Source organism: Haliotis rubra, unplaced genomic scaffold, assembly GCF_003918875.1.
Source record: "Haliotis rubra isolate DU_JTF1 unplaced genomic scaffold, ASM391887v1 Scf580, whole genome shotgun sequence".
NCBI lineage: Eukaryota > Metazoa > Mollusca > Gastropoda > Lepetellida > Haliotidae > Haliotis > Haliotis rubra.
Window position 1 is genome coordinate 487139 of NW_025767280.1, and position 24226 is coordinate 511364.

The window sequence follows — 24226 nt, forward strand, 5'->3', positions numbered from 1 at the left end:
ACTTGGTTGACACATGTCTTCGGTTCCCAATTGCTCAGATCGATGTTCATGCTGTTGATCACTGAAGTCTGGTCCAGACTCGATTATTTACAGACCGCCGCCATATAGCTGGAATATTGCTGAGTGCGGCGTAAAACTAAACTCACTCACCCATTTCAGTTAGTGAATGAATATTGTTGCATGCCGCATTTTCAGTCTTTCGTTACCTTTGCCCCCGAATTCTTAGATATTTAGGATACAAAGGCACATGAAATGCACTCGTGTTCCATGCATGAGTGAGTCAAGTTTTACGACGTTTTTAGCAATATTCCAGCACACCCGTAATGGGCTTCACACATTGTACCCATGTGGGGAATCGAACCTGGGTCTTCAGTATGACCAGCGGTAGTCTGTCATACAGACCCTGAAGCAAATATATCCAAGAAATCCCACGCAAGTCTAGAAAATGTGGCAAGTCTAGATTGAAGAAAGTCTCAGGGCTCCTTTTTTATATATATATATATATATTTCACTATGAGCCTTTTTTCTGTAAAATATGTTCATTTCAGAGACTAGTTGTTAGTCTAGACCAGCGGATGCTTTAACTGTTAGGCTACCCCTCCGTCTCTGCTATATATCCTTAGATCCTAAATAGATCCAATACATAACAACCGAGATAAAAACGGACAGGGGTTACTGTTCGAGACATATACAATTTAATATAATGCAAAAAAAAATAAAAAAAAAAAAAAAAATATATATATTTTGTACCTCCCAATCTGTATATGCTATATGCTTAACTTTATATTAGACAATAATGTTTCAAGGAGCAAATAATGAGAAGTTAACCTGGTTAGATTGTTGTTCAGTTATTCAAATATACCTTATAGTGGGCCATGATACGTACTGTGCATGTATTCTACGTACAAGACACTGTTCGTGAAACACACTCAGGATAGAACATTTGTGCTCCGTCATTCAAAATTCAACTGTAATAAAATGTATTTATTGATAAAAAACCTGGCATAAAATCGGTAGACTGACGTTGTTGATATAACATAAATATTCATATTGTTGTAAGTCATAAAGAAATACATTGTCAAGAAAGATATGTTTTTGAGAAAACAGCATCTGGCAACCTCATTTTGACCTGACGCTACCACGTGCAGTGACATCTTTCACGTTGTCACGCTCAATACATGACAACACCAGCCTTGTCTCCCCTTGCCGGTTGGAGCCATTGATGCAGTCCGTGTCTGTTGGTCCAAGATTATCGTGGTCGTCTCTCTGTCGTGTTGCTGTCATTTTCAGAAAAGGTTTAGAACCGAGAAGAAGGTTGCATTTTCTGTACAGACAGACTAGATCAGAAAGGCAGCATTTCCGGGTCGACAAAACAACAACAGCGTTTCATTTGTCACATACGTGTCGAGTAGCGACTTACCATAGTCTAAAACCTCTCAGATCCGGGTGTACACCCTTGGCAAGATTTTTCAGCACCATGCCAGAAAAACGCGAGTTCAAACGCCTTCCTACCGATGTTGTACCATCAAACTACAACATTCGTTTGAAACCAGATCTGGACGCGTTTGTGTTTCAGGGTGATGAAGAAATAGATGTAGAGGTAATGAAACAATATGTTTGAACTTTTATTATAAAGTGAAAGTACAAGTACAAATGGGAAGTTAGACGACGTAAAACTGATATCTATTTGACTAAATAAAATTATATCATATATCAGTCACATGTACATGTTTTGACAATAGCCAATTCAAACAGCAGACATGTTGGAAATGATTCTTATTGAAGCTCATGTGGTCAGCTTATGTGGTTGGGATAATTCCCATCAGTGCACTCTCATTATATCATAAATTTGTAAGAAGAATATTGTTATAAATGTTTATTGAATTTATTATCACGGTTAACTGACCTACAGTTTCTATTTTATCATTTTCCTTTTGCACTGCAGACACCATTTTGATATGTCACTTTGATGTGTATTTCTTTCCTGGGCTGACACCAGGCTAGAATATATGGGACACAGTGTTTTCGTAGGCTGAACCAGTTTGTAGACGCGGTGGATTCGTAGCCCAGACTGGTTCGTAGACAGTGATTTCGTAGACGTGTATAAATAATTGAATAATAGTATTTTGTAAACATATTAATTTTGATAATTTTGATGCTGAATGATTTCTTTTTACCTTCTTGAGGTTTATATACCATAAGTGTTTGTACAGGTAATCTTTGTTGGCAGATCAGACAAAATTAGTCTACTCATCATAATTTTCCGACAACAAGAAAATAATGAAATTGTTATACAGTTTTCACTGTCATTTAGGTTGTTGGTGGATTAAAATAAATTAGTCTTCTCATCGAAAACAGGTTGCACTGAGTTGTTAATTAGGAAGTGGTGAGTTGTTTTGATTGTGAAATACTGTGTGTATATTTAAGTGTTTTGTTAATTACTTTGTCAGTGACCTTATCCTTCTTCTCTACTGCTTCTTCTCTCTGCTGGTCTGCGTAGTTGCATGTTGATAATTGATGTTTTTTCATTACTGATCATACTTACTAATATATTTTTATATTTCACAAACTCAAACACTTTTGGTTTACACTAAAGTCATAATATCGATTTTCATCATCAATGATGTTGAAGTTTCCCCATTTTACTAGCATCTACGAATCCACCGCTAAATCCGCCTACAAATCCAACCAGTCTGGTCTATGAATATATCATGTACTGGGTGAATAACAATGTAAATGGGTCATCACACTGTTTTACTAACTGAATATTGCAATGTAGAATTTAACCAAAAACATGCAAGGCATCTATAATAAGCCTTGGTGTGTGTGGATAAATTGCAATGTAACATGGGTTCAAAACCACTGTAGCTAGGATAGGAATTATGCTTATCCCCAATAACTCTCTATGTATCCCCTATCTAACATATGTTGGAGTTGATCTTTTACAAAGTAATTCTCTTCTCAATAGTCTTTAAATATAAGGGGCGGTGGGGTAACCTGATGGTTAAAGCTTTCACTCGTCACGCGAAGATCCAGGTTCAATTCCCCACATGGGTACAGTGCATGTAGCCCAAATGTGGTGTCCCCTACTGTGATATTGCTGGAATATTGCTAAAAGCGGCATAAAACTAAACTCACTCGCTTCAAATATAATTGTGTTCACTTGGCTTTGGAATAAATTTAAGATTTATTTGTATGAGTGAGTATAGGTTGATGTATCTATTTATCACAGCAGGGCATACATTTCCAAAGTGGCTTGGGAAAACCGAATTTAGAAAAGTTTGTATTTTCAGTCAGAACAGAAAAGTGAGGACAGCCCGATGAAATTGAACATAACTGTCAGTGTGTTAATTGTCAAGTCAGACCTTTTCAATGGATGTTTGGGTAACCTAGTGGTTAAAGCATTAGCTTGTGGCGCTGAAGATCCAGGTTCGATTCCCCACATGGGTACAGTGTGTGAAGGCTATTCTGGTGTCAACACCCCACAAGATATTGCTGGAATATTGCTAAAAACTGTAAAACCATACTCACTCACCCCCATTTCAATGGATGATAATGCAGAATTGGATTGTTTTGTAGGTGAAGACTTCCACAGACACAGTGACTGTCAACTCACTCGACATAACCATCAATGAAGTTACATATGCAAGTGGAGGTGAGACAGGAAAAGATGTTTGACTGTGATAGTATTCTCATACTTCTTGTGGAGTAGCCTAGTGGTTAAAGCATTCGCTCATCATGCCGAAGACCCGGGTTTGATTCCCCACATGGGCAGTGTGTGAAGCCCATTTCTGGTGTCCCCCGCCGTGATATTGCTGAAATATTGCTAAAAGTGGTGTAATACCAAACCCAACTCACTCACTCATATTGTGCATTATCTCCATCCAGTTGTGTTAATGTCTTGCTACCATAGTTGTATTAGGAAAATGACATGACAATCTTCATCCTTCAAATTATTTATGTACAATATTTTGCTCATGGTGTAGCAGTAATTTGATTAAAAATCAGATTAACTTTCATTTAAGTCAGACTTTTAGTATAACTATGTTAGCAAATAAGTCGAAGGTGTTTATCATAACACAATAAAGACATTTTACATGGAATACTTATCCCAACTGCTTACATCGATGCTTATGTTGATCACTGGATTGTCTGGTCCAGACTAGATTATTTACTGACCACCGTCCTATAGCTGGAATATTGCTGAGTGCGGCATTAGACAACAAACATGGAAGACTCAATGATCATGACCAATGCTACTTTAAGAGGAGCTTCTTAGGGATTTTTATCCTGATGTGTTTTGTGATAATGATCACTGGATTGTCTGCTCCACTCATCACAAGATGCAGTCATTTAATTCTATATTGTGGGAATATTGGTGAGGGCAGCGTTAAACAACAACCAACGATATAATTTGAATATTGTGGAGTGTGATGTTGAACAACAAACACACCAACGAACTTCAAGAACAGGGCCCTGTTCCTCAAAGCGATCATAGAGCTGTGACAGTTGTAAGTCTATGTTAAAGTATGGGAGTAACGATTACCTTAGTGCTACGATCGTTTTGAGGATCGGGGCCAAGGGCTCTTTCAATACTGTAATACAGGGTGACCATGTTTGGCAGTTTGACTCCTGAGAGATTCTAGGACATCAGTCCTGCCCCACAACAAAGCATGTGATACATGTGGTCTCCCCTTAGGCAAGTGAGTTTGTTCAAAATTGCCTCTGTTCACCCAGCAGAAAATGGGTACCCGGTTGGATAAAGTCATGTGACTATAACCTTCTAGCACCTAACAGGCAGCTTGGGTTATCTGGGGCTATAATAATCAGATTCTGATTAAGTGCCGCGAGCAATCACCTACAGAAGATGACTTATCATTAATATTATTATTATAAAACTATCTGCAGAAATTTTGTTGTTATGTAATGTTTTTTCATTGGTTGTGCCAGCTTGAATCAACTGATCATGGGACTGAATCCCAAACAGCTGTGATTTTGTTCCTTTGTCAGTGACAGAACTGTACCCATGCAGGACAGATTCACCAGTTCATAGAACATCAGTTGTCTTTCTTCTGGTGATGTAACTGAAGTACTGCTGAAAAAAAAGCAGCTAACTTCCTAAAACATGGCTTGTGGAGGTCCTGCAGTATATTGGTCTCAGACTTTGGTTTTGGGGTAATTTTCTGTGATGCTGATGTATTGAATTTCTATGTCTTCCCCTTCTCTTTCAGACAAGACCATGTCAGCTGAGGTGTCGACAGACAAGGAAGCGGAAACAGCCTCTTTCAAGTTTCCCTCGGCTCTGGAGGTGAGTCAAGACTGCCTCCGTGGTGTAGTGGTTAGAGCGTCCATCGGAGAACGGAAGGTCGCGGGTTCGATCCCCGACCGCGTCATACTAAAAGACGTTAAAATATGGTACTTGTTGGTCCCTGCCTGGCGCTCGGCATTAATGGGTACAACAAGGACTGGTCAGTATACTGTGTCTGAGGGGGGGTATTCATTTTAGTATTCATGCTTCACTGCGGCATGGTATCTCAGTGGGCTAGCACTATAAAGCCAGCTTAAGTCTGGGCTAGTTCAAGCAGCCGCACATACGCATGCACATCGTGATATGAGCGAAATATTCTCAAGCACGATGTTAAACCCAATTTCACCTCACCTCACCTGGAGGTGAGTCTCCGTGTGTAGTGTGTATGTTCATAGTATTAATCCTCTTCATCGGGATGTAGTGGGTAGAGCATCTGTCTGGAGACTGGAAGGTCAGTGATGCAATAATGTCTGTTTCATACCAAGAAGTGAGAAAATGTTACACAAGAGAAAACGAGGACAAGTTGGCTGTAAATAAATATACTATGTTTTGAGTGAGATATCTATCTTAAAAGTGCAACTGAGAGTCTCAGTATGCAATTAGCTAGCACCAAATGCAGACAGACTCAAAGACTGAACAGAATTTGGGATCTTGTGTATTTTATTTATTACTTTTCATTGGGTCACAGATCAAGCACTCATGACAATAACGGGTGTCCTTGGCCCTTTGCGCCCATGGTATATGGATCGGGGTCCCCTTGCATCTTGAACTTTTGATATCTGAGCATTGAAAAGTTGTTACCATTATAGCTCACCTGGACTACGAGTGACATGTTATTTCACCATTTTCAGCCAGGTAAAGGTGTGTTGAAGGTGAGCTACAAAGGGGAACTGAACGACAAGATGAAAGGCTTCTACCGCAGCAAGTACACCATGCCGAATGGGGAGGAGAGGTTTGGAGCTGTCACACAGTTTGAGGTAATGATTGATGACTATTAATCAGGACTTGTTTTACTCTGCTACAATTGTAGCAGGGTAGGGGTGGTACTTCTGAGTGAAAACCAACGCCTGCCGGGGTGTGAGTTGTGACTTGCGCCACAAGTTTATTGCTCAAGGTATACCGAACCGAAGGCAAAATACAGCGGTTCTACTAATACCGTGGTATACCGTTTCACCCTTCATGTAAGGGTTTGTTAACCCTAGGGTTTGCGAACCCTGTAGATGTCTGCAGCTTTCTCAAAGCTGTGCGTAGGTTAGAAGGTAACTTGGATATAGATTCATCGGAGGAATAGTCACCGAGTCAGTCGTCATTACGCATCTTATAAGTGAAGACTTCATCTATATCCTCAGAAGTTCAAACCATTGGCTATCCAAGCTGTAACCTCTGAGTCCGGGAAGATGAAGTCTGGTTATTCATCAGTTATCTCCTGATCGGTAGAGCTATGCCTCCGTGAATCATCCTTCTGCGAACCTGTATCCCTTCTCCAACCTCCATCATCCTTTCTGTTGCTAGAACTGAAGATTCCTCCTTCGAAATGAACGCTAGAACTATCTTGAGAGTCCTCTCTTCACTGAGAACCTCTATCTATAGATTCATCTCTCCAAGATGAACCTTTGTGAGTAGGTTCGCCAACAGGTCCATAGGTTTGCGCACGGTGTCAGTAGATGAGAGGCTTTGCCGAGCCTTGCTTCTTCCTCGAACCTCGTTCCATCATAGCCATCATCTGGTTGGTGAATTGTTTCATAATTTTACCCAGATCAAGTTCTGTGTTGATTGAAGCTGCTGCGGTGTAAAAGAAGCGTTCGCGAACGCTGATGAGTTGTGTGCCTCAACTTCACTCCGTTGAGAAGTTGGTGGTAGTTCGTCAAACAGCTGCCCTGCTGTGACCGTTGCAGGAGACAATCTAGTAGTTGTGGAAGTCGATTGAGTTGCCGATCTCGTAGGTACTTCGGGTTAGAAGTAACGGGGGATCATCAAAAACCGTCTACTTCATGCGGAGGTAATATCTCTTCATTGAAGGATTTCTGATGCGTTGACTTACTAGGCTGCGTAGATTTACCCTCCGATCTGGTAACAGATGCTTTCTTTCGACGAGAAGAAGACGTCGACGTCTTTTTCTTAGCTTTAGTCAGAGTCAACTGCGTTGTAGCCGATCTCTTCTTGGCCCCTATACCAGCAGACTGCCCCTGCAAAGTACTCAACATAGCACCAGTATTATGAATCTCCACAGTAGCAATCAACATATGGTTTCCAGGCTGATCTCCTGTTTTATCAGCCGTGACTTGAGATGACTTACTCACCCGATCCATGGCACGTCTATAGATATAAGACAAATATTGATTAAATTGTAGAATTGATAAATCAACACAATAAGTACAGCGCAAGCTGGAAGAACATGCACAAAAGGCATTGGGGGTGAGGATCAGCCACGGATAACCTGTGCCTGCAAACACTGCAAGATTTCATGAAATGTAAACAAAGTTAAATCATGATGAATTTATGACACAAATACAAATATATTTTTACAAGATTTTTACATTTTACATATAGTTATACATAGTAGCATAATTTTGAAGAATAGGACCTAAATAAAATGGACATAATGCCGTGAATTTTGAAGAATCCACTTGGGCTTAAAAAGGAGAGAGTGACAAGTAAGGCTGGTCACATGACTGTTTACGCGGGAAAAGGGAGGTAACTCATGGGTGAGTGTATTTTTACGTCCGCTTCAGGAACTTCTAGGGATTCAAGTGTTCCACTACCATTCGCAAGGAAAAGGGAGATAAGCAACAGATCATGAGTCAGGATAAGAAAAAATATATACAATGAACAGTTATTAAAAATAATATGGGATTTCAAATGGCACCAACAAGTATACAACATGGCCGACAAAGATGGCTGCTGAGCAGGCACAAATGCTTATGTGTTGCCTGACTTACCTGATGCCGTGCACATAAAAATCATGCCTATAAACATTATTTTACACTAATCTTAAAACACTTTCATACCTTCACATCACACAATATTATAACCTAAGCAAGAATAATGTTTATACCTATACTTAACAAGTATTAGATTCTACATAATATGTTTTATAACAGGGGTTGAAAAACACCATTGTCTAATGCCCAGGTTGAGTGGAATTCTCCAGTCGGTCAAGTAAATATCCACATTAACCTTACGTGGGACAGTAGTGCCGAACTACTGCAATGTTTTGATATATGTATTTTGATAATGAAATAAAAATGCAATTGCTACCAAATTGTTAATTGTGGTCAAGTGAAATTAATATTTGGTCAAGTGGATTTTTAAAGTTTACTGGCCCTGTGTCCAGTGGAGTTTTCAAAACATTTTCAACCCCTGTTATAATTATGTTAACTGACCTTAAACAGAGAGTAGTTGTAGACCAAAAGGAGAAATCAGATGAGAGAAATCAAAATGTCACATCATATGCCTTTCTCTTGCAGCTGTATGTGGTAGACTAATTTAAAATGTGCTGATGTTAGTGAAGAAAAATAGACAACATTAAACTGACCAATAAGAGATCAAGGAATAGCTTGCCCTCTGAGTGAGGAACAAAAGAACACCCTTCTCTCCCACAATAGAGCCCAGGTCCAGCTTGGGGCAATCAAGCTGGAGACAAATACCATACATACTCTAATAAAAACCTAATTCAATAAACCAACCACAACCAAACTGTTTAAAGACTACCGTATTTACACAAATAAATAAAATGTAAAAATATGACACTGCCACACAATACCTCTGAGCTTGAAGCTGACAGTGGTGTGTCATCCTCTCATCTTGTCCATAGCATCACCTAATGATCCATGCTGGAGCCAATTAGATGGCAACTTTCTGAAATGATTTAAGTTCCTTCCCACTTTGATTCATAAGCTGATGGTAACAAAAGAGGGGTAAACTATAATCATCACAAATACTGCTTCATAAGTAGACCGACTCTTCTGGATGCGGAAGCCATCCTTGCAACACGATGTAGTTTTCACAGCAAAATAATAGTAAAGCTTTTATTATACCCCGCAACACGCTTTAAGCGGGGGATATTAAAATGGACTCAGTCCGCCTGTGTGTGTAAAGTCCGTGCACATTTTCTTTTCCGGCATAACTTTAAACCAGTTAAATATGTTTCAAACTTGGCACATAGATAGATCTGGTGGTCTACTGGTGCCTTTTGGTAGTTTTGGATTTCTGAATAAAATAGTTTTTGTGTTTCCATGGTAACAAGTTGGACTTAGACTGAAATTGGTGGTAGTGCTATATTCCTGAGCAGAACTCTAAAACCATTCAATATTTCTTCACCAAACTTGGCACATTTGACATAATCATATAGGTAGGTCTAGTGGTGAACTGGTGCCTTTTGGTAGTTTTGGATTTCTGAATAATTTTTGTTGTTGTCCTATTCCATGGCAACAATTTTGGCTTGAACTGAATTTGGTGGTAGTGCTCCTTCCTGGAGCAGAACTTTGAAACCTTTCAGTACTCTCCTTCCACTTTATTATATACACGCCAATACATTTGACATAATCATAACTCGTAGACATATTCATGAAGAATATTTTGCCATTGCGGGGGATATTGATGACTTTGTCTTGTTTGAATTTGAAACAGCCTTTTTTGGGATACAGAAATTGGATATGCGGCTCTAGATGGTTCATTTGTTTGTTGTAAAAACATTAAAAGCCTCTGTGCTGATCAGCTGATTAGAAAGTTCAGCTAACAAGATTTATTAGGTCTCATGACAGTATATTGAATACTGGCTAATGGAGGAGGTTGTGTTTGCAGGTAATCCATGTGTTGATTGTAAATTATTTCTTTCAGGCCACCGATGCTCGTCGGGCTTTCCCTGGCTGGGATGAGCCAGCAGTTAAGGCTTCGTTTGATGTCACGCTTGTTGTGCCGAAGGATAAAGTAGCTCTCAGCAATATGGTAAGATGGATTTAGTTGTGTATAGATATTTCATTTACACATTCCAGGGAGTTACTTTGCAAATACACTCAATACTGTTGACCATGATGCTTAGATATCATACTGTCTGTGCATATGCCTTTGCGTAAATGTTGCTGTATTAAATAATCTTAATGCTATTATTTTCCCCTAAAATTACAACAACAAAATGAAATTACTGTCCTCTGTGGACCATTCCTTGGTGGTCATATGTTTCCGTAGTAAAATTTGAAAGAGATTAGTGACACGATGTATTTCCCTGCAGCCTGTAAAGTCTGACACCCCGGACAAGGATCCAAACTGGCGCGTGGTAGTGTATGACAGAACGCCCATCATGTCCACCTACCTCCTGGCCTTCATCGTCGGAGACTACGACTATGTGGAGGGCAAGGATGCAGATGGTGTCCTTGTGAGAGTCTACACACCTGTGGGCAAGAAGGAGCAAGGAACCTTTGCTCTTGATGTAGGTGGACTAGTTGTAATGTATACATTGAACTAAAACTGCAGTACTGACTATTGTGGACATTGTCTAAATCGGTATTTGAATAGTCTTACAGTAGGACGTGCAGAGATGCCAACCCTTACGCTTTAGGCGTAATTATTACGATTTTGACCGTTAAATTACGCCATTACACTTAATCTGCGAAAATTACGCTTTTCTACTCATTTTTCGAAAATCAGTTAAGTGGATAAATTTTCACAGGGAAGTGTTTCGTAACGCACAGGTGCAGGGGTGCAGAAATGGCCTTGCACCGATAGGAATCGCTTTCTCTTAGCATCGCACTCATTCCAATTAACTTGCAAGGAATTAAAGTATGTTGAGTCACATGACCAACAATTTTCGATGTATGGTGATTCATAATGATTAGTCACATGTGTTTCTGTCTAGAATCTTCCTTTCGTGAAAACGTGTACCATGTTGAAGCGATCGGCAGACAAGTATTACACTTTTTAGGTCCAAATTACACTTTTTGACCTCTAGTATTACACTTAGGCCCCAAATAGGGTTGGCATCTCTGGACGTGATGGCAATGGTGTGAACTGTGCCCCGATATTCACACTTAAAGACTGACAATGTTCAGTTGTCTGTTGGCTCTGTTTGGTCTAGTGATAAAATAAATGTCATTTGAATTGGATACATTGTTTAATCATTATTATAAAGGGTAGTCATTTGACTTTTAGGTTGAAAAATGATTTGCTTTCGAATAACTTGCTGAGCCAGCCATTATGCCTGAGATTAGCCCTGTATATCTGTAACCAAGAATACTTGTTGTAGGAATTAGAGGCATACAGTGATTTACCCATTAGGAATATATCTTACCCTGAGCGATAACCAAATAGTTTCAGTGAATTATAATTTCATCACATGTTCATTGTTGTAGATAGTTCTCTTAAAACTCTGAAAGTACATATACAAGGCTAAATACATGCCACGTATGTATATTACTTACATATCTGCCGCCAAGTTAAATCGGGGTGAATATAAAGTGACAGCACAGTGATGCATTATATATACAAAATGTGATCCAGGTAGCTGTGAAAACCCTGCCATTCTACAAAGATTACTTCGGCATTCCATACCCCCTACCAAAGATGGATCTGATTGCTATTGCAGACTTTGCTTCAGGTAAGTGAAATGCAGAGAACTGAAACAGCACTCCCTCCTTTTTACAGAGGAAACTAATTTTGCAGTGATACATTGGAAATTGTATTCTGTAAAGGCTCTGAGAGGAGTGAGTTGTATTTATTGCTGCGGTCAGTAACATGGCATCAATATCTAGGATCTAATGCCTACCTGTAAATGGCAAACAGCTGATGACTAAAGTTAGCATGTTATTTAGCAATTACCCAATTCTCATTGAGGTGGGGCAGTGGGGTAGTCTAGTGGTTAAAGCGTTGGCTCGTCAAGCCAAAGACCCGGGTTTGAATCCCCACATGGGTACAAAGTGTGAAGCCCATTTCTGGCGTCCCCCGCTGTGATGTTGCTGGAATATTGCTAAAAGCGGCGTAAAACCAAAGTCAGTCAGTCAGTCAGTCAGTCTCATTGAGGTTGCCTCTTGAGAAAAACATTCGGCAACCTTATACCTATTTACATACATGAAAATAGTTGGAAACTTTGATATTTATGACGATGCACTTTAAATTCTGTTCTGTAGGTGCCATGGAGAACTGGGGCCTGGTGACGTACAGAGAGACGGCGCTGCTGGTAGATACCACTAACACCTCAGCCAGGGTGAAGCAGTGGGTGGCTCTAGTTGTAGGACATGAACTTGCTCATCAGTGGTTTGGTAACCTGGTTACAATGGTACGTGCAGGCTACTGATCTTTAGTTTTAATGGGTATACACCCAATACATCCAATAAACCGAATTGTGGCTCTGAATTGTACATTGCATAGTCAGTGTATGCCAACAGCACACTCCGGCGCAGCAATGACTCAGCATAACATCACTGCCACAGGCTAATTTGCATATCATGTGACCGGACATTTCTCTTGTTTGTAAACAAACGCGCATATTTGTAAGTAAGAAGATACTGGCCCAATGCAACCAATTCGGCGTGGTCTTCACAATGTTTTACACTGTTACATAAATAATCTTCTACAAGTGCGACAGTAAGGTTTATGACAATACATATTTATATATCAAACTGGTTGCATCGTTTGCTCTCTGTCGGCTTCGATGACAGCATGTGGAGCCGTACAACCTATGTAAACAAAGGATTGCTTTGCAAATCGAAATAGTGTTACATGTTTTAGGATATTTTCTCAGTGAAACTAAACCATTCTATCAAAGATGTTTAATGTGATGTGTAGACTCGTCAAAAATAAAAGAGTTCAGAAATATGTACAGTATATTGAATGGACTGTGCAAGATGTGACAAATCGTCACATGAACCTGGCCTGTGGCAGAGGTACTATACTGGCTGGCCGCATGGAACTCTGGGTAGGAGAGTGTGCCAACAGACCAGGGCAGCTCTATGTTTGTTTCAAAATTACAAAAGTAGTTCCTGTCTGAAGTGTTTCGTTTTGATATCTGTCCATAAATGATCCCAATGGATGCTGTTTTTGTCCTTTGGCATTATGCTGCCTGGTAAGCTGTTGATATTGATATGTGTAGGAATGGTGGACCAACTTGTGGCTCAATGAGGGCTTCGCGTCATGGATCGAGTATCTGTGTGTGGACGAGTGTTTCCCCGAGTATGACATCTGGACCCAGTTTGTCAACATGGATCTGGGCCGGGCCCTGGAGCTGGACGGCCTTCACACCAGTCACCCTATTGAGGTATGGGATGATAATAATAATGATGATAATATTACAGATATGTCATAGCACACAGCATTCTAACCATGGTCTATGGATCAGTGTGCACAAGAAGTTCATTCTCGTTTCCCTCGGTAATATACGAGGAGATACCACTCTTCTATGAAGATTTAGATCACATTTTGGACATATACAATATGGAAAAATATTATTAGCTGTTATTAATGGATCAAGATCAAAGTCAAGGTCAAGAGATACTATTAGTTTATTAACCATTTATCGTATATATTTGGATTCAGGGATGACAATCTGTATCTGAAATATCTTCTGCCGATTTTGTTTTGTCAAGGATCATTTTCTGCCATAATGCATTCTACTCTTGAATCAGACAGTACCTATTGTCAATACTTTGGGACCGCCTCTGTGGTCTAGTGGTTAGAGCGTCCGCCCGGAGAGTGGAAGGTCACGGGTTCGATCCCCGACGTCCGTGTCATACCAAAAGACGTTAAAATATGATACTTGTTGTTCCCTCCCTGGCGCTCGGCATTAATGAGTACAACAAGGACTGGTCGGCTCGGAGCCAGTATAATGTGTCTGAGTGGGGTATTGATGCTTCACTGCAGCATGGTATCTCAGTGGGCTAGCATTATAAAACCAGCTTCAGTCTGGGCTAGTACAAGCAGCATCGCATACTGACATACACTTTATAGCAATCAATGCTTTGTCATATGAGCGCATTTTTGTAAAATATCCTCAAGCACGACGATAAACCCAATTTCACCTCACCTCACCACTACTTTGGATTATGAACATTTAAATGTGTACAATCCGTGTGGCAGAGTTTCATGCCTCTATGTAAATCCACATCAGTTTGGCATGTGACTGCTTTACGGTTTGTCCACAAAGGTGTAATGTTTTGTTGTTCACTGATTACACCGAGTCAGTCTGCAGTGTTTTATGTATTTAATGTTATGACTCACAGGTCCCAGTCGGACACCCAGCAGAGGTGGATGAGATCTTTGATGCCATCTCCTACAGCAAGGGAGCTTCTGTCATCAGGATGCTGCACGACTACCTTGGAGACGAGGTCAGTTCATGATATCCCAGATTTACCATCATTTCCATACCTGTAGGTTTTCACCAAAGTTGCAAACATCTATCACAATGGCCTTCCTCAAACATTCTATTGACAGGAATTGATATGTACTTTTCAAACCACAACTAATTTGGTCGTTTTGCTGCAAGTACAATATGTGAAGCCCTTTCAGGTGTCCTATCTGTGATAGTTATGGAATATTGCTGCGGATAGCTTAAGCCATGTTTACTCAAACTCTTTCACCCCTGTAGGGGTTCTGGATTAGAATTGGTCCCCGATTGAATTGGAGCCCATGCCAGTCATTAGGGTTGGTATTGCACAGAATTTTCATATTGCAATATATATTGCAATGAGAAAGCATGTATTGCGATATGTATTGCAATATATTGCATGAAGTATTTTTAAACAAAAACCTACTTATAATCAAGTTAATTCTTGATTTATAGAGCAAAAACACAACAAAATCACTAGGCTTGATTAAGCTTTAATAACAACTTTTAATCATGATAAAATAAAAATATGAATAATATTTGGAACAAATGAAACAAGGACATATCCGAAGTTTTCTGAATGCAAGTCAAAATACCGGTTTTCGATCAGCGCATCGCAATACGTATCGTTTTCATGTCTCAACTGGTCAATACCTGTAAACCGGTTATATTGCGCAGCCCTACCAGCCATAAGTATGGTGTCCTATAATTGCCATCGCGTGGCGCGTAAAAAAAGAAGTACGTCGCATAAAAAAGACGACGTCGCGCTTTGTAAAATATATTTTGGCTAAAAAAATAACGGGCGACGTTATGCGGCTGACGGCGACGTCGAGCGACGCCGGACTATATCGAGTGGTTATCGGCCTCTGAACGTGGCTGACCAAGGTTACGTCTAAAAGAAGAATCGTTAAACGAAACAGGATTTAAAACGCAAAAAATGCTTCAGTCACTCCCGATAAACATTTCTGTCGACCGAAAATGTTTTTACACCTATATCCAATCAAATACCACCCTAGAAGGCCACTGTTCATTGTATGTAAGGCATACCCATCTGCAAATGAAAGCGATCTCTTCCCCACACTCTAAACATAATAATCACCGCCACTATTGTTCGGTCCGGCATACCTCGGCCGTCAAAAGCAGCTTAAACCTCACACATGTATCTTGAATTGCGTTTTAATTCACAGATTAGTATTACATCTACCTAAATATCACTTTTCCAGCCCCTTTTCTCTCCATTTTCACCCGTAAAGGTCCGGATTAGAAAGTGCCTTCAGTAACCCATGCTTGTCGTAACGGAGCGGGTGGTCAGACTCGCTGACTTGGTTGACATATGTCATCGGTTCGAAATCGCGCAGATCGATGTTCATGCTGTTGATCACTGGATTGTCTGGTTCATACTGATTATTTACAGACAGCCAGCCATATAGCTGGAATATTGCTGAGTCGCGGCGAAAACTAAACTCACTCACTCACTCACTCTCTATTTTCAACATAGCCTCAATCAAAAGTGTTAAGTTTCTGTTGGCCCCACTTGGCGGAGCTGTCAAAAGTAACTTAAACCTCGCACATGTATCTTGAAGTCTCACAGATGAATCCTAGATTCTGTTTACATCCAATGAATATAGTTATATCTATCTAAATACCACTTTATAGACCCAGTTTTCTTTGTAACATCACAATGTGGCATTTAGGTAGATATAATACTGATCTATGGATTTAAACACATTTCAAGATACATGTGTGAGGTTTAAGTTGCTTTTGACAGCCCGGGCCAAGTCGGGCCGAACAGACTGAACACCTTTGATTGAGGCTATTTTGAAGGTTGGCAGACAAGGGCTTCACTTTAACGGAGCAGTTACCTTTACATGTGGCATTTTGTAACATTTCAATGTGATATGTAGGTAGATATAATACTAATCTATGGATTTAAGCACAATTAAAGATACACCTTTGAGGTGTTAGGTGCTTTAGGCGACTTCGAGCCAAGCGGACCGAACGCTTGTGACACAGTGTGTTTGTTCAGAATATATAGAAATGAAGGCTGCACTTCGAGCAACGTGTTTGCTTAAAATACTACGCTTTGAGACTCTATAAAGAAGTATTTAGGTACTAGTAGATATAATACCATTTTGCCTTTCATGTGTACTAGCAAATTTAAGCATATGCATACTGGCTGGCTATCGGATTTGGGCTGGTGTTGTTTACGGTTTAGAATACAATGAAAACACATAAGAATGTTGTGTGTGTGTAAATGTATACTTTCTTTGATCCTTTATAACATATTACAAAAGGTTGTGATTTAGTATATTTCTTTTAAAATATATAATCATGTCATAATTTCCCATATAACATGGGGAGCAAATTATTTGAAGCCATTGAAAATGTCCATGCATCTTATTTTAAAAGATTTCTTACAGAAGGTATATTTGCTTCCAATAAAGCCATACTTGGCGAAACAGGATGCTATAACATGCATATTGAGAGTCAAATGAGAGTTATTAGATACTGGATTAAACTTATAAGAATGCCTGATTATCGCTACCCTATCAAAGCTGTCAAATATTGTTATCACTGGATAAATGTGGAAAGTATTCATGGGCTTCAGATGTGAGAAATATGTTATTTTCAGCGAGTTTTCTCATGTTTGATTTAAGCAAAATGTTGGTGATATAAAATGTTTTGTCAACATTTAAACAACTTAATAAAAGATATATATTCACAGTTGGTAATGCGCATCTGTCAATTCATCGAGTTTTTCTTAGTCATTATTCACAATGTAAATCGATGTTCGGACCTGCAAAATATGTCAGTGTTCTTAATGATAAGTCCCTTTAAGAATTTTTGTAAATTTAAAATCTCTCTTCATGCCTTAAAATACAACGTTTTAGAAAAAGATAATAATATATTGGAAGATTTATCATGTTCTTATTGTTCTTCTGGTAAAACTGAAGATGAGCGACCCTTATTATTAGTCTGTAAGACTTTCTCTGCCTGCCGAAGAAGTATTTAAAATGCACTAATGATGCCCCACAAAGCGATATTCAATGTACTTAATTCTAATAATGCTGATATTATTAAATCTGTTGCCATTTTCATGAAACATTTGATGTCCATCCGTAAATCACATGTAAAATCATAATTTAATGTCACGTGACCAATAGTTGTAATTGAGTAACTTCAATTGTACTCTGGGCCACTGGGCCTTAACTACTGAATAAAGCCTGTGTGACTGTCTGTGTGTCTATCTGTCATTGTCCAGGTACTCCATCACTGTCGGGTGGTTATTTGCAAGCCTGAACTTCAAGGTATCTAGTGGTTCCTCCAAATCTCTGTACTTCTATTTGGGGTCAGTCTTTGGCCGCATTGTACTGAAGCATCTTTGCCTCGTTCAGTCCTTGTTCATCTTCCAGGAACTTGGCCATCTCGAATAGGGTGGGATGTTGTTTTACCACAACCTTCATGAGGCGGCCATGCCAAATTGCAACCCGGAGGTTGTTGTTTGTGCGGGGGCCGTCAGTATTTTTGGTACAGTCGAAAAAGATTCACTTTGACTTAAGCTGTGTACAGGTCCGTGGTTGTGGTCTCCAGGTACTTGGGAAATTATGTCGTTCACTGTTAAGACTGATATGCAGTCGTTCTGAATGCATCTCCACGAGATCCATTTTCCCTTTTCTTCTTGTTCACAATAAACATATAACCATTTACATATATGTATGTTCCACCACAGAAGTATAAAGAAACCTATTGTGCATTTTCCATAACTGAATTTGTGGAAATGATGATGAAAACTGTCAATTCCAACATTCTCATAGCTTGCACGTTTATGTAAGAAATTGAATAACTCACTACTAATGAACTGAGTGAACTAAACTCACTCACTAAACCCGCTGGTTCACATGTCAACCCGCTGGTACAAAAGTCATATTTCGTTTCCTGAGTGGAGACATTTTACATTTTGTAGAAAACCAGTGTTTTGATCCTTTAAAACAACACCGTTTTCACAACATCAAGCATCAACTAAATTTGACAGAATTTTTTACTTAAGGTGTTCTGGCGCTTACCCCTTGATTGGTTTACTTAAATAAGTAGTAATGTTGAACATGAAATCAGTGATTAGAGATCAATAGCAGTATAACTGCACCACAAAAGGTTATTCCCCGATTTTCCAATATAACAATTTCTAAACACGACGTCGACGTCGATTTTGTATTTTTGTCGAGATCTCTTTGTGTATTTCTGCTGACGTCGTGGACGACGTCTTACACGACGTCGTCGTTTTTTATGCGACGTCGTGGGCGACGCTCGCCCACGACGTACTTCTTTTTACGCCATGCGATGGCAATTATAGGACACCATACATAAAGAGATGACTAGGTGGTCAGACTTGATGACTTGGTTGATTGAGTGTCACTGGATTGTCTGGACAGACTTGATTATAAATGGATGTAATCATACAGTTGTATTTTTCCTGAGTGTGGTGTTAAACAACGAACCAAAATATTACCCAATACAAACCAAGGACTTTCTTCTTCAGGACTTCCAAGGGAATGAACAAGTACCTGACCCAGCACCAGTACAAGAACACCGTCACTGAGGATCTGTGGGCTTCCCCTGGGAAAAGCCAGCGGGAAGCCGGTGGCCAAGATGATGGACACTTGGACCAAACAGATGGGATTCCCAGTCATCAAGGTAAGCAGGGACTTGGAGAGACAGAGAGACATTTTTGTGTTGCTTCAACATTGACTTCAGAACTTCTGGTAGGGATCCTTGAATTCTGATTGTTTGACAATATCTCTAAACAATCAGTCCCTGGCTTGCTAGTGAGAATACCTCTAGCTAGTAACATTCAGAAGACATTGGCTCATGGTATAGCAAGTGTGGGCAGCCAAAGTTGCAGCGTGTATAGATTGTACTAAGGCATGTACTTTTCTTTGGTTGCATCATCAACATTTGTAGGATATTCAGATGGTCAGTAGACACAGACTGAATATATGCAGGGTGGCAATGAATATTGATGTAGCTTCTAGAAATATGCAAATGACAGAAACAAAATGTGTGCAGTATACCATGAGATTGGGAATGATTTGGGTCAGTGATCAAAATGAGGATCAGGATTATGTGACCAGGCTGACGGAGTGTCACCATGATAGTTCTTTCATGCTATTGTAGCAGGGCATGGAGTCATCCCACAGATGACATCCTTACCTTGTCAGCTTGCTGACGGGATTAACTCTTGGTCATGTGGACAAGGAGTCAGAAGGTCTGTGGTTCGAATCCCAGCACGGGACTGTGAAATTTTATGGCCCGCTACACTATTAACCGCTGGTCATGACATAATAAACAAGCAGTGGTTTTATTGCTGACAATTGCAATGAACCTCAATGACATACACATGTGCGTGCAACTGTAGGAGCCCTGCAGTTCACACCATCGTTCGTTGGATGAAGAAATTGATTGTTTCCAGATATTTTAGAAAGTTCAAATTGTCCTTATCAAAAGACATTGGGGTAGTAAAAGCTCCTTCTGGAGTATGTATTTACTATATTCTTTGTTTTCATGGGGATTTAGTTATTTTGTAACGAGATGATCTGTGTCACCTGCAGGTGAGTGAGAGGCAGGATGGAGACAAGCGATTCTCACAGTCACACAGGAGAAGTTTTGTGCTGATGGTAAATTACCTGCAGGTAAGGAGACCTATACACTTGATAGTCAGTTTACAGAAACATGCACGAACAAGCAGCAAGCAGACTGGGGTAAAAGAAGCATAAAAGCAGAACAATGCTATTATGTGTGATCAGTTGATGTGCTGTTTCACTTTAATAATCAGGGGCCGTGGGGTAGCCTTGTGGTTAAAGCGTTTGCTCGTCACACCGAAGATCCAGGTTCAATTCTCCACATGGATACAATGTGTGAAGCCCATTACTGGTGTCCCCTGCCATGATATTGCTGAAATATTGCGAAAAGCGGCGTAAAACCAACCTCACTCACTCACTCACTCACTCACTCACTCACTCACTCACTCACTCACTCACTCACATTAATAATCATAAGCAGTAAATATACCTTAGTACAGATGGAATATGTGTTTCATTTTGTCAGCTGTTTAGTGTGTTTGTCATTGTGAGAGTCCCTCCATGTTGACAGATGACAAGTCCAGCTGGTTGGTGCCCATCAGCTTCTCCACAGCCAGCAGCCCTGCCGCCCCTGTCAAGACCATCATGCTGGAGGGGAAGAGTTCAGAGGTCACACTAGACCATCATGCTGGAGAATGGGAAGTCAGTTGTCAGGTCACATTGGACTTAATAGGTAGGCCGGAGAATAGGTGGTCAAGGTCAGCATGTCATGCTACATAGATTATGCATAGGTGGTTCATATGATCATAGGTGATAGGGATACATAAAGTTGATACATAGGTGGTTCAGTTGATACATGGGTGGATGATGATACATAGGTGGTTCACAGTTGATACATAGGTGGTTCACAGTTGATACATAGGTGGTTCACAGTTGATACATAGGTGGTTCACAGTTGATACATAGGTGGTTCACAGTTGATACATAGGTGGTTCACAGTTGATACATAGGTGGTTCACAGTTGATACATAGGTGGTTCACAGATCATATCATAGGTGGTTCACAGTTGATACATAGGTGGTTCACAGTTGATACATAGGTGGTTTCATACATAGATCATATCATAGGTGGTTCACAGACATGATACATAGGTGGTTCACAGTTGATACATAGGTGGTTCACAGTTGATACATAGGTGGTTCACAGTTGATACATAGGTGGTTCACAGTTGATACATAGGTGGTTCACAGATCATATCATAGGTGGTTCACAGATCATATCATAGGTGGTTCACAGTTGATACATAGGTGGTTCACAGTTGATACATAGGTGGTTCACAGATGATACATAGGTGGTTCACAGATGATACATAGGTGGTTCACAGTTGATACATAGGTGGTTCACAGTTGATACATAGGTGGTTCACAGATGATACATAGGTGGTTCACAGTTGATACATAGGTGGTTCACAGTTGATACATAGGTGGTTCACAGTTGATACATAGGTGGTTCACAGTTGATACATAGGTGGTTCACAGTTGATACATAGGTGGTTCACAGTTGATACATAGGTGGTTCACAGTTGATACATAGGTGGTTCACAGTTGATACATAGGTGGTTCACAGTTGATACATAGGTGGTTCACAGTTGATACATAGGTGGTTCACAGTTGATACATAGGTGGTTCACAGTTGATACATAGGTGGTTCACAGTTGATACCATAGGTGGTTCACAGTTGATACATAGGTGGTTTCACAGTTGATACATAGGTGGTTCACAGTTGATACATAGGTGGTTCACAGTTGATACATAGGTGGTTCACAGTTGATACATAGGTGGTTTACAGTTGATACATAGGTGGTTACAGTTGCTCATAGTGGGGGTAGCCTAGTGGTGATAGCGTTCGCTCGTCATGCCGAAGGCCCCGGGTTCGATTCCCCACCTGGGTACAATGCGTGAAGCCCATTTCTGGTGTCCCCCGCCGTGATATAGCTGGAATATGGTTAAAAGCAGCGTAAAACTGAACTCACTCACTCACTCACAGTTGATACATAGGTGGTTCACAGTTGATACATACGTGGTTCACAGATACATACGTGGTACATAGCTCACAATGGTTAATTGATGATACATGGATGTATCTAAGTGGTACTTATTTGACACTTAGTTGCTACATAGATGATACATGGATGATTCATGCATGGTATGTTTGTAGTACACAGATGCTATGTTGATGCTATACTGACGCTATACTGATGCTATATCGATAATATATCATCTGCTTGTGACAGGTCAACACCAACACAGTGGGTGTCTACAGAGTACAGTACCCTACAGAGATGCTAGCAGCTCTGATCCCGGCTGTCAAGGACAGATCCCTTCCTCCCAGAGACAGACTCGGACTCCAGAATGACCTCTTTGCACTGGTCAGTATAAATATAGTTCAAAGCATCAGATGTCATAATCAAAGAGATGGCTTGATTACTTGAGTTTTCATGCACTACGGAAAGAATATGTTAACCTTTAATCAACATGACTTTAGTGATAAGGACACTTCAGTGATAGAACTTTAATGAGAAGAGCCTTCCATTACTATAAGTAGTTTGAGGTATGTCTTAATTCTTGGTGATAAGGTGGGGTAATCTAGTGATTAAAGCGTCCACTCATCACGCCGAAGACCCGGGTTCGATTCCCCACGTGGGTACAATGTGTGAAGCCCATTTCTGGTGTCCTCCGCTGTGATATTGCTGGAATATTGTTAAAAGTGACTGAAACTAACTCACTTAATTCTTTATGTTCATTTTCTCAGGCCCGAGCTGGCATGGCTGCATCAGAGGACGTACTGAAGGTGGCCGAGGCCTTCATCAACGAGGACAACTACACAGTGTGGAACGACCTTTCCCTTAACCTTTCTAGCATGGCCGTCCTACTCCAGTACACAGACTCCTACGACCTCTACAAGGCCTTCGCCCGTGACCTCTTCTCCCAGGTGGCCAAGACAGTGGGCTGGGATAAGAAAGAGGGCGAAAGTATGTCAATGTTGCCACTGATTAACATCTTCTAAAATACGATGTCTTTTACATTGTGTAGTTAGGTATTAGAGATTGAGTAATTTATATACTTTTCCTTATCCTGACTTGTACGTTATTGCTTTCTCTCCCTTATTCCGAGGTACAGTGAAAACCTCTGTCCTATTGTTCCCTAATGAACGGCCTAAAATTAGCTCACCCAAATGGGCCTCTCTGGTTCCCGTGCCAGCGTCCCACACGACCATAGGCTACTCTATTTTATCATAAAAATTGCATATTTACAGCATCCTGTGAAGATACAGGTTAGAGTTACTCTTCAGCAACCTGTGTTGAAAGAGGCAGCTAATGAGATTGCATGGTCAGGCTCGTGGACTTGGATAATGCATGTCATTATATTCAATTTGAGTAGATGTTAATCACTAGATTGTTCCTGACTTCATTGTTAATAGACCATTGTCATGAAGCTGGAATATTGCTGAGTGTGATGTTAAACAACAAATAAACCTTGAAAGATGGAAAGAGAATATTTACAAGATGATTGACATTTTATTCCTTGATTCCCATCAAGGCCAGCTGACAGCTATGTTGAGAGATCTCATCCTGACCAAGATGGGTCGCTATGGTGATGAGTCGACAGTAGTAGAGGCAAGGAAGAGGTTTGAGAGCCACTACAAGGGAGATAATGTCATCCCAGCAGACCTCAGGGCTCCGGTGAGTGGTTTTGGAGGAAATAACGTGTTGCAGCTTTTGAAATATGTGATGAAAAGTTAAACTCCACATCTTGTTATTGGACATTCATAACCAGACTCTGGCATACAAGAATTTGGAGATTAGCACACAGAACAGCAAATTAATGAGCTTGTTGATGGGCAATGCATTGTTTCCAAGAGAGTTTAACCTTTCTTTTGATAAAAAAATAAAAAAATTAATGACTTATACCCAAAAATATAATTCAATGTCAGCTAGAATGAACACTGCAGAGGTATCATGTTGGTAGT

The 24226-nt window shown here is 40.2% G+C and overlaps 1 protein-coding gene across 1 annotated transcript in view; it reads left to right on the plus strand.

Annotated features, from left to right (window-relative positions):
* Positions 1 to 1129: 1129 nt before the first annotated feature.
* Positions 1130 to 24226, plus strand: part of LOC124254753 (puromycin-sensitive aminopeptidase-like) — a 30607-nt gene continuing 7510 nt past the window's right edge. Inside the window, 19 exon segments of the mRNA XM_046688600.1 lie at positions 1130 to 1600; positions 3580 to 3655; positions 5232 to 5308; positions 6160 to 6285; positions 10148 to 10255; positions 10539 to 10736; positions 11804 to 11900; positions 12430 to 12578; positions 13392 to 13556; positions 14518 to 14622; positions 14883 to 14938; positions 19159 to 19234; positions 19236 to 19313; positions 20228 to 20255; positions 20258 to 20308; positions 20769 to 20899; positions 22491 to 22625; positions 23009 to 23228; positions 23797 to 23939. Of these exon segments, the coding sequence (XP_046544556.1) occupies positions 1223 to 1600; positions 3580 to 3655; positions 5232 to 5308; positions 6160 to 6285; positions 10148 to 10255; positions 10539 to 10736; positions 11804 to 11900; positions 12430 to 12578; positions 13392 to 13556; positions 14518 to 14622; positions 14883 to 14938; positions 19159 to 19234; positions 19236 to 19313; positions 20228 to 20255; positions 20258 to 20308; positions 20769 to 20899; positions 22491 to 22625; positions 23009 to 23228; positions 23797 to 23939 (2397 nt within the window). The 5' untranslated portion in view covers positions 1130 to 1222.